The 11665-nt window shown below is 38.9% G+C and overlaps 1 protein-coding gene and 1 long non-coding RNA gene across 10 annotated transcripts in view; one reads left to right on the top strand and one right to left on the bottom strand.

The window, feature by feature from the left end:
* Window positions 1-51: 51 nt before the first annotated feature.
* LOC114486380 (uncharacterized) lies at window positions 52-3356 on the top strand. Its single transcript, XR_003680021.2, has 3 exons — window positions 52-167; window positions 2221-2359; window positions 3094-3356. It is a non-coding gene; the product is annotated as an uncharacterized lncRNA (long non-coding RNA).
* A 4363-nt stretch (window positions 3357-7719) lies between these two features.
* Window positions 7720-11665, bottom strand: part of FRS2 (fibroblast growth factor receptor substrate 2) — a 119833-nt gene continuing 115887 nt past the window's right edge. For all 9 annotated transcript variants that reach the window (XM_055085197.1, XM_055085196.1, XM_055085195.1 and 6 more), the window contains 2 exons: window positions 11187-11350; window positions 7720-9816 (listed from right to left, as the gene is read on the bottom strand). In XM_055085197.1, the coding sequence (XP_054941172.1) occupies window positions 8866-9816; window positions 11187-11350 (1115 nt within the window). In that variant the 3' untranslated portion in view covers window positions 7720-8865. The remainder of the gene's footprint in view (window positions 9817-11186; window positions 11351-11665) is intronic.

Below are 11665 nucleotides of genomic sequence, written 5' to 3'. Positions count from 1 at the left end.
CAGCGTTTGAGGGGAGCCCCGCGGTTCGGAAAAGCTGCCCGTCCCGCTGGAGGGGCGGGGCCTCGGCTGGCGCTCCGCTCCCTTTGGAGGCACCCGCTGGGGACCAGGAAGGGGAGGGTTGGAGATTTTGCGTGAGATCCAGAGGTTTGGGAGTAGAACTCATCAAGGTGAGAGGGACGCTGCGCTGTGGGTGTTGCCATAGCAACGGAGTTCTTTCTCGGACGTTTAAATTTTCTTTTCATATATATATATATATATATATTTTTTTTTTTTTTTTGCGGTACGCGGGCCTCTCACTGTTGTGGCCTCTCCCGTTGCGGAGTACAGGCTCCGGACGCGCAGGCTCAGCGGCCATGGCTCACGGGCCCAGCCGCTCCGCGGCATGTGGAATATTCCCGGACCGGGGCACGAACCCGCGTCCCCTGCATTGGCAGGCTGACTCTCAACCACTGCGCCACCAGGGAAGCCCTCTTTTCTTATATTTAACCTTTAAAAAATGTTGCTTTAAAGTACTACATGTACAGAGTTTAAAGTGTTGTATACTAATGTAATAGGGGTGGGGCAGGCACGTGGCTGTTAGAGAGCCACTGGTAGCAGTCCCGCTCAGCCATTGGTGGACGTCGCAGGGGACCCCCCCCACCCCCTTTCAAGGTCCGCTAGCTTTGCGATTAAAGTCATTATTCCCTGCCCCAACAACTCGCCTCCAGATTTATTGGCCTGTTGTGCAACAAGCAGAGCGAGCTTGGGCTCAATAACACTAATAATGGAAAACATAATTCACCAACCGCATTAATTCCTCTCCTCAAAAGCAACCACTCTCAACTTTCTGAGCTTTTTAAAACATTTACCATTATATTCCTAAATAATATTTTATTGCTATTTTAATTTTAAACATTATTTATTAAGATGGAGGAAGACATATTTCTTTTACTGGACTGTAAAACGCTGTTCTCAATTGGGCTGTCCAGGACAAGGTCTTGTGAGCTCTGATGGAGACTTACTTTGTCTGGCTTGCTCACTTTCAGGAGATTTTGCATTTCACTCATTGTCCCCTCCCCCCAACACAGTTGTAGAGATGACTAATATTCTCTTACATAATGTCTTTTGTAAAGAGCAAAATCAATCCCAAATATTTCCGTTTGCTAAGAACAGTTTTCTACTTTCTCTAAGTTGACCCCTAGGACATTTAAAGCAAAATTTTTGTACTTAAAAAAAATCTGTCTAGCTTTGCATCTGATACCTTTTTCTCCCTTTGACTAACTGATCTCTTAGCAAGATCTTGGATTGTGGCAATTGTTTTTTTTTTTTTTTTTTTTTTTTTTGTGGTTTGCGGGCCTCCCTCTGCTGCGGCCTCTCCCGTTGCGGAGCACAGGCTCCGGAGCGCAGGCCCAGCGGCCATGGCTCACGGGCCCAGCAGCTCCGCGGCACGTGGGATCCTCCCAGACCGGGGCGCGAACCCGGTTCCCCTGCATCGGCAGGCGGACGCGCAACCACTGCGCCACCAGGGAAGCCCGGATTGTGGCAATTGTTAACATTGATGGGTGTTTTCAATTTTTTAAAAAAATATTTATTTATTTGGCTGCGCCTGGTCTTAGTTGCAGCATGCGGGATCTTCGTTGCCACATGTGGGATCTTTAGTTGGAGCATGCGAACTCTTAGTTGCGGCATGTGGGATCTAGTTCCCTGACCAGGGATCAAACCCGGGCCCCCTGCATTGGGAGGGCAGAGTCCTAGCCACTGGACCACCAGGGAAGTCCTGATATTTTCCATTTTTAATTGTTCTACCCTTCAGATATATGCTAAGAGGGTTAGTTTACATCAGGGATCGACAAACCATGAGGCGCCAAATCCAACCTGCCACCTGATTTTGTATGGCCAGAGAGTTAAGAATGTTTTCTATATTTTTAAGTGGTTGAAAACATAAAAACTTTTGTGATACATTAAAATTATATGAAATTTATATTTTGACATCCATGAAGCTTGGTTGTAACACAAGCAAACTCATTTTTATACTGGGCAATACCATAGTTATACAATGGAAGGGTTGAGTAGTTGTGACAGACTCTATAGCCCATAAAGCCTAAAATATTTACTATCTGATCCTTTACGGACAAAGTTTGCTGACCCCAGTTTACACTATTTGCAGGGTCCATCCTGAAAAGGGGTGTTCAGATTGGACAAATTATTATAAATCTACCAAGAGTTTTGTGTTCTTTGTAGGGAAACTTGCTCTTTTTCAGGAAATGTACCTCAACCAGCAGATCTCAAATCGCACAGTGGAATGAGAAGTCACAATAACAAGGCGCTAAGATACCTGCACAATATTGAAAACAGCTGTTTTTATTGTGGGCAAAATCAGGTATGTGTAAATATTATGATGTCCTTTGGCAGGCAAGCCTGAGACTACAGGTGATGGAGGAGCCCGCGCCGCCTCCCTGCTGGTCTTTGGAGTGGCGGTGGGGAGAAGCACAGCCAGGGGCTCTTGGATGGGGACTGGGAGGCAGGCTCTGCCACTTGTGGAGCAGAGGCCTGAGACAGCCAGGAGGAGCCCCCATGAGGGGACTCCCAGCAATTTGTCCTTTCTCTATTGCGTGTGTTTTTGACTTTTCCTCCTTTCCTGTGTCATTTGGTGTCACCCTTGTGTGCCAGAGGCTAAACACTCAGCTTCAGGAACCAGACTGCGTGGGTTTGGATTTCAACTCTTCCATATATTAGTTTTGTAATTTGGGGTGGGTTCCGTAAGCCTGCCTACTGTGATCTATAGCAATGTGAGAAATAACAAAATGATTTGTTTTAAGCCACAAAGTTTTTAGGTGGCTTGTTGCACAGCAACAGGTAACCTAAACACTCCTTTAACAATGCCTTTGAAAAAGCATTTATCCAGTTTTTCTTCCATTTTAGTCTCCCTGCCTTATTAAAATGCCATGTCTTCTATTTTATCCTCCATATTGATGTCAGAGTCATCTTTAAAATGTTATTTCTCCAATGTTTAAACCCTTCAAATTGTCTCACCTCATTTAGAGTAAAACAAAAACTCCTTCGCATTCTATACCTATGTGATGTCTCTCATTTCTCCCTTCTCTATCCCCCCAGACTGCCTTTGCATCCTATGCTCCAGGCATATGGAACCTCTGCCACCACTGAACATCGTGATCTTTCTACACCTCTGTGCCTTTGCACATGGTATTTCTTCTCCCTAAGATATCCTCTCCCCTCCTGCCCTCATCAAACACCTCAGGGATTACCTCCTGTAAGCCCTTCTCGAAAATCTCCATTCTCAGGCTGAGTTAGATGCCCTTCCTTTGTATGTGCCTTTATCACATCACATCACGTATTAAGAACTGGAATTTTTTTTTCAATTCTCCTAAGTATATAGCTACTACTATTCTAGAGGTATCACAGAGATGGTAATTCCTTATACCTATCTTAGGGCTTAGTCCTCTGGGGGGAGGAAGGGCACTGCCCTCAGTTAGAAGGGCTGTTCTAAACTACAAATTCTTTTGAGAACAAAATTTACTATCTTTATTACTAGCATAGGACCTAGTTTGTGCTCCTTCATTAAATATGTGAATAGTTACTGTCTTCAAAAGGAGCTCAAAGGAAAAATACAGAAATAATCCAAAAAAAGGTTTTAATTTCTGAGAACACCTAAGTTTTGCAAGATGTGGTCTCTGTCACATCTTAACCAATTTCTGTGTTCCGTGGTGTCTGGTACATAGTAAGCACCTGATCATTTGTGGACTTGTCTATTCCCTTCACTGTTTAAATAATCTCCATCTTGAGCTATACCAAAATAGGCTTTGCAGTGCCGCTCAGTGACAAAACACAGGTCTGGAGTCCCAGCCCTGAGTACTACTAGTTTGAATGACCAAGAAGATAAAAACTGTGAGAGTCTCAAATACGTAAAATTTCATTTCACTTTGAACTTTGAAAATGGAGGCAGTGATATGAGACTAAGGAATAAAACCTCTTATCATAAAGTTTCAAGAAATGTGTGAAGTATAAATACAGTGAAACTTTAAAATAGGTATCCAACCAAACTTTTATTGGGGTTTTATTGCAATCTACTTTAGGCAATAAGGGGGAAAGTAACCATAAGAACTCCGATCAGATTTTATTCAACAAAGCAGTTTTTCACGAATGCTTAAGGTTAGTGTATAGTCAGCTCAGCTTCCAGTATCAACTTGAGTACCTCGTCATGGAGATTTATGCCAGAATGACAACACTAAGTCATTGCAAGAAGCTAAATCATCTAAAATTAAAACATATTTTATATATAATTTTTAGGATGGTATACTAATACTCTACAATAAATAAGGATTTTAAAAATGTGTTGCTTAGCCCTTGTTGAACTAAATTCAATTATTAGCTTATTCTTTAAGTACTCCAGTTAATAAAGGTTTGATTGTACTTCAAGAACTCTGACTTTTCCAAAAATAAAAAATTAGTTCTTATTTGTTAGGACAAAAATTAAGCTTAAAAGCACATTCACACTTGTCCTTAAAAGCACATTCACATCATACACGAGATAACTTCCTCATGCCTAGAAACATGGCTTATATGGCAAAAAGGTCATACGCAAAGAACAACTAGAGGGTAATCCTCCCATGTCCACATCCTCCAAAAAGCCACACTTGGCCTCAGTGTAAAAGTTATATTTTATTGCCATGCTACAAAACGTATGAAGTTGGCACTGACAGGGAGAAATAGAGAACAAGGGTGGGGAGGGCTAGAGGGCAAAAGATGTTGTTACATATACAACAAGGTTTAATCAACAGTGGTAAATTTTGCCAATATTAAAAATGCAAACCAAAATTTAAAATGCTGATATGAAACAGCATTAAAATACAATTTATGCATAGTACAGTATCACTTATGTCTTTTATTAGAGAAATATGGAATGCTTATAAACGAAATTAACTATGGGGGTAAAATTCATATTTCATATACAATTTGGCAATGGTAGTCCCACTGTTAGACAATTTTTTATAAAAGACAAAATTAAAAATCTAATAAGCTACCTTTATACAAAGTTGCTATATTTATGCCTTTACGTAGGAAAAAAACATTTATAATGCAAATTAGGACATACATAATCTTACAATATTATACAATGTAATGAAAATAAAAACATAACACAAAATTTGTCCTTTATAAAATGTGTATTTTGCATTTACCAATGCAAATGTGGCACACTGGTGACTACTGTACTATTAATACCAGTCCGTTTCCATGCTATTATTGTCCAATTGTCATAGAACTGCAATTGTAAGGATGCTACAAAAGAATTGTGTTACACCAAAAAAAAAAAAAAAAAAAAAGAGGACGTAGGGATGGGGAAAAGGGACGTAAAGAACAGGAAAGATAGGGTGCTGGTTTGGGCAGAGTATATTGTTGTACGTCATAAAATATTTGTTAATTTTTCAAGCCAAAAACATTTCTATACATTGTGATTTTGTACCAATGTCTTTATTCAAATTTGGCAAACATCAGGGAAAAGGTAATTTAGTACCATATACCTCACATATCAGAGATTAGAAAGAGATGCCAATACATCAGTTACTTCTGAATGTTGTCTCTGATGGTATGTCTATTTCAAGGAGATATATATATATATATATACATATATATATGTATATACAAATATACATATATATATTTATACACCCACACTACACATTGCACAAAACACTTGGACATTATGGGTTAGGAACAGCACAAGGGGAAATGGGATTTATTTTTTAGCTTGTTAAAACCTTTACCTTGAGGCAAAAATATGGTGGCACATTATTGGGAAATTATGAAAACATAAGGCCCCTGTCCCATTTTTAATAGAACATTATTGAGGTACATTTTTATACTTTGCGCCACGGATTTTTTTTGGTGGGGAGGGATACACAAACACTAGCTTGACTCACAACACTGAACTGTGGGGTCAACATTAATATCTGTAAAAACAAAGACTGCTTGGCAAATTTTCTTAAGTCCAAAATGTGATCTATTCTGGATATACTGAGAAGTGAAAAGCTTTTTGCTGAGTCTTCAAAAGTAAAGTGCATATCTCATCACTCCACAGCAGCAGTAAATAAAAGGAACTATTTGCCAATCTTCCTGGAGGGAGGGAAGGCACCATATTTTCATTTTGAAAGGAAGATGAACCTGGGAAATAAAACACACTAAGAAAAAACACATGTAATACCCATATCAGTTTCCAGCCCTGGTCTGGGATAAAAGCTGTTACGATCTATATGGATAAAACAGGATTCTATTAGGGGGAAAGCATATGATCAATGACTATATTTCCAAAACCAAAAAGTGGGATCACATGATGTATCAACAGAACAGAATATCTAAAATTAGGTCTGTCTCAGAAAATCTGAAACATACGGCCACAATTATATCCCAATAAAAATATCTCATTCTAAAATGCACCTAGTAATTGGTACAATTCTTCCAGGACAGAGCTTAATGCCCATTACTAGACTACTGCAGAAGACAAATAGTGTTCTACGTTATTTTTAATTAAATAGGAACACAGGTGATTTCCAGAGACATCTAGAAATTAATACCAGTTGTATACATCTTCCCTAATACTCGTAGTACCTAAAAATCAAATTCTTAGCAGACAAATTGGTCCCATTTTCATTTTTAAAGCACACAGTATTGAAAGAATAAATTGCAATGGTTATATTATAGTTGCTTAAAAAATATAAAAACTAATCAGAATCTGGAAGGAAAAATGAAAAGGTTGAGGAAAAGTAAGAAAAGAAAGTATCCAACCTCCAAAATGAGTAAATAGGTCAGCCCTTTTGTTTGGAGGTTAACGTTCTGTCTTGACTGCTTGTTTCGGAGAAAACCATGTGCACTGGTTCCATCATAACTCTTATTCCACATTACAAAAATCATCACATAAATTTGGCACAATTAGCAATCTACTCAGAATAAAGCATAAATGGAACAATACATTAAAATGGAAACTGCATACCTATACCTCTGCTCTCTTTTTAGAGAACAGTGAACACTTTGGTAAGCACCAAATTCACAGAAAAGAAAGAAAATTCTGCTATGCACATAAACCAGTGGCACTAAAAATGATAAAGACATCTTTAACAATTTATTTCCTTTATAATGGTCCCACCCTATTATTTTGCTAATCCATTCACTGTCCTATAATTAGGTCATTTATGGAACAGATTGTATGCTATATGACTGAAACTTTTTCACGCTAAATTAACCTTAGTTACATCTGGTAGATCCAGACCAAAATCTCAAACTTCCTCATATTTAGAGGAGACAGCGACATATTTTGCAAGGTTATCTAACCTTCTTTCCACTCCACCCGCTCTTGTCTTCTCTAGGATTTGGGAAACTGGAAAATTCTTGATTTTCCAAGAGCCAGACATATGAACTCTCATCAGTTTATATAAACTTCAATTCATTTTCAATCCTAAGTTATGACACAATGCCATTGCTATAAGACTCCACTGTACCTGCTATGCTGGCAACAATCTTAACATTCTATTAAAATCAAGGGATAATCCAAGATCCAGCCATGAGTGAAAAGACAGCAGAGCTGAGGAGCACTACAGCGGGCAAAGTACAACTGCAGCCGTGTGACTGAGGGAATCACTGCTAAAGTGCTGGGAGAGGGCCCACAGAGAAAACACAGTACCTTTAGGGAAATTTGCATGCTAAAAGTAGCTTCCTTTTTTTTTTCTTCTCAGCTGCTTAAGAGATCACCTATGAACACAAGTGAAATTTAAAACTGTGAGAATGCTTTTATCAACTTGAAAAGTAAACGGCATATAAATAAATACTGGACAAGGGCAACCCTGTTACAGAATAACAGTAAGTTCCAAATGAACCTTCAAAACCACAATTTGACAAAAATGCAAACTAAACAACAATGAACACATAATCCAATTTCAAAACTATATACAAACTCAAACATCCTAAATTGAAAAAGACATAAAGCAACAAAATTAGACATCCCAACACCAAAGGAAAAACTTGAAGATAAATGGCAATCTAATGGCACAAATGCCTCCAGAAAACAATGTTACTGTTAATAATCTGTAGGAGAGAAACTTTCAAGAGATCACGGTTCAGATTTTCAAATGTTTTTGGATAAAGTGACCTGAGACTGATTCTTGAGCCTATGTGTAATTCTGACTAAGATATCTGGGCATGCCTTTCAAATGACACGATGAGATGAGTAAACAGAAACCCTCGTCTCTTTCCTGCCTTTCAACACACCAACAGCAAACCATGTTCACGAACGTAGGGCTCTTTCTAGAAATGCTGAAGGCTAAGGAACTGACTGGTACATAGGAGGTGTGGTACTTCTATTTCCATACATAGGTCCTGGCTCAAGTCAAAAAGCCTACAATTAATGAAATAAAGGATTCCTCATGTTACATGCTGGAGGTCACATACCATGAATAGTAAATCTACAAATAGTACTTTCAAAGCCTAGAGTTACCTGTTAGCAATGCACATTATCAAGAGGCTTTATAATATGCTTTAAATGCCAACCATGACTTAGACGTGAATGATATGCATGAGTCCAGAATCTTAATAAAAATTGACCAGCATGTCACTCACTTCAATTCTCATTTTAAATAGGCACTGTGAAAATGGGAATGCTGCTGTACAGTAATGAGTAGTATAGAATGAAATTAGTGTTCTTTTATGAGTACCTGCTCTACATTTTAATTCCCTTTAAAGAAGCACATGAAATAGTCAGAAAAAAAATTTTTTATCAGTCTATAAAAGGAGTTAGTGTTTAGAAATAAAAATGAAGCACTTGCATCTTCATTTTTTTAAAACTTCACAAAGGTGCAAACAATGTAATGGTTTCCGGGCTCACATGGGCAGATCAGTACTATTGTGTCTAGTTTTCCTAGATGTACCATCGTCTCGTGGCAGTGCTTTCTGCAGATTTGACATAGCAGCAGTTCTCTCGATGTCTATCACAGCATACAGCTCTGTGCGTCTGGTAGGGGTCTGTGGAAGGGGAGTGGTAGGCGTTTTTGGAGTCTGAGGGTTGTCAGAGTCACTGCCACCTTCCAAGTCAACCTGTATGTAATTGAGCTGCCTGTGTTCTAAACTTGGGCGTCTGATATCAAAGTTAAAGACTGTCGGTGTACAGTCCCGACGCCTCGAATATTCTATTTTGTGAGCACTTGCCGGCACTGTTACATTCTCTGTATTTACATAGTTATGCATTGGATCAAGATTATTATGGTAGCCATTTAGAGATGGGGTCTTTGGTCCTAAATTGTCATCTTCATCCCTACTTAGCTTGCGGGCTTCCCAAACAGGAGGCAAAGATGGTAGATTTTCGTAGTTTAACAATGCAGTTCTTCTCTGAGCTGAGTTGTTGATATTCTGGGTATCTGAGGTACTGGTGGACGGCAGACGACCTCTCCTGAGCCCTGAGGCACTGGGGAGAGATAGCCCATTTAGATTTTCATACACCAGTTTGTTAACAGAGGGCGCGTCTCTTCGTTCATCACTGTCATAGCCAGTGTCCCATTCCGTGTTATTCGCACCACTTCCGCTGACTTGATCTCTTCCAAGTTGTTCCAGTTTCTCTTTTTCCATTAATTGCTTTTGAACTGGGGTTGGTCCTAAGACAAACTTGACTCCTTCAGGTTCAAGAAGAATCTGAGGGTCCCTGTCCTCAATATTACTTGGTTCTTCTTTTGGTGTGTTGCTTTCAGCATTAGAAACCCTCGCCTCCAATGGGACATGCACACTTGCGCAGTTTTTCCGTTCTTCTTGTACACCTGTAGTGTTGACATAGGTATGTACCTAAAACAAAAGAGGAAAGTGAATCAGTAACTTGCTTTAAAAAAAAAAAAAAAGAACAAAAAAATTTGCCTGACTATATCAATTAAAATTTTTATTAACTTTTTAAGTATATTCTTACTTCAAAGCTTTTGTACCTGTTTTTTTACCAACAAAAAGGTTGGGGGGGAGGTGGGAGAAATGTAGAAATGTCTTCCTAGCTTGATAATAGAATAACTACTTTAAAATACATGTGATGGTGAAACATGATAAGCATTCTGTAGAAAAAAATAAAAAATCAGGAACAAATGGAGATTATTACTTTGATTTTGTTCTAAAATTCTCATCAATGCATTAAAACCTGATTTAGAAATCAGGTATTAAAAAGGAAGAGAAATTTATCATAATTTATAGATGATCTGACTATATAAAGAGATAGACCCTACTAGATTCAATAAGAGTTCTGTAAAATGCATAGATATAAAATAGATACCAGGAAATTATTGCTACTTAGAAAAGTTTGTGGTATTTTGTGGGGGAGACAATATAAAAAAAGTCCAGAAGTCTATACATAAAATTTGAAAAACTCAAAAATAAAATTCAAAACTAAGGGAAATGTAATTATAGTAAATAAGAACTCATTTAACAAGAACACAAACAAATGGATTTCAAAACAGTAAAAATTTCTTAATGATAAACAACCATATTGTTGACAAAAGATAAGTATAACTAAGTAATACATAGACAATGTTCAACCAGATAACTTTAGTCCTAAAATGAAAATATAATGGTCGGGAATATTAAATTGCTCTGTTAAACCACTGACAACAAAATCTGCCTTACTGCTGGTAGTCCACTAACTATAAAAACTGTAACATAGGGCTTCCCTGGTGGCGCAGTGGTTGAGAGTCCGCCTGCTGATGCAGGGGACACGGGTTCGTGCCCCGGTCCGGGAAGATCCCACATGCCGCGGAGCGGCTGGGCCCGTGAGCCATGGCCGCTGAGCCTGTGCATCCGGAGCCTGCGCTCCGCAACGGGAGAGGCCATAACAGTGAGAGGCCCGCGTACCGCCAAAAAAGAAAAACAAAAAAAAACTGTAACATAAAAAGCTTTCATTGGAGGTTATTGTTAACAGCATTGGCCATTGGTTATGTCCGTCTTTATATACAGATGCACCTCTCCTGTGAACCCACAAACTTACTGTAATGCTAAGTTTCCCTCAACACCTATATATATTTGGGTATATGACAGAAAATACATGCTATTTCCTCTGAGTCTTCACTACAAAAGTCATATACAAATAGTGACAGTTAAAATTCAAACTAAAACCTTCAAGTGTTAGCACAATAACACTCTAACCCCACACAATATGTTAGACAGTAGGACATGCTTACTTGTTCCTCAGCCACAAGCAAGGGATGTGTAGACTCTTCACCTACTGAAGGCAGGCGTGCACTTCCCACAGAAGGATGTCTGCTTGAAGGATGGGATGAAGTGTCTCCAAATGAGGGGTATCGGGGATATCCATTAGGTAAGTTCTGAGCAGCAAACCCTGGAGCTGAGTTTTTGTTTGTTTATTGGTTTAAGAAAGGATACAGGGGTAGGGCACAGAGAATAAAAATGAATGAGACTGCTGGTGGGAATGAAAATTGATACAGCCACTATGGAGAACAGTATGGAGGTTCCTTAAAAAACTACAAAGAGAACTACCATATGACCCCGCAATCCCACTACTGGGCATATACCCTGAGAAAACCATAATTCAAAAAGAGTCATGTACCAAAATGTTCATTGCAGCTCTATTTACAATAGCCAGGACATGGAAGCAACCTAAGTGTCCATCAACAGATGAATGGATAAAGAAGATATGGCA

The sequence above is a fragment of the Physeter macrocephalus genome, chromosome 6 (genome assembly GCF_002837175.3).
Source record: "Physeter macrocephalus isolate SW-GA chromosome 6, ASM283717v5, whole genome shotgun sequence".
Classification (NCBI taxonomy): Eukaryota; Metazoa; Chordata; class Mammalia; order Artiodactyla; family Physeteridae; genus Physeter; species Physeter macrocephalus.
This window is presented reverse-complemented; position numbering and strand designations above follow the sequence as displayed.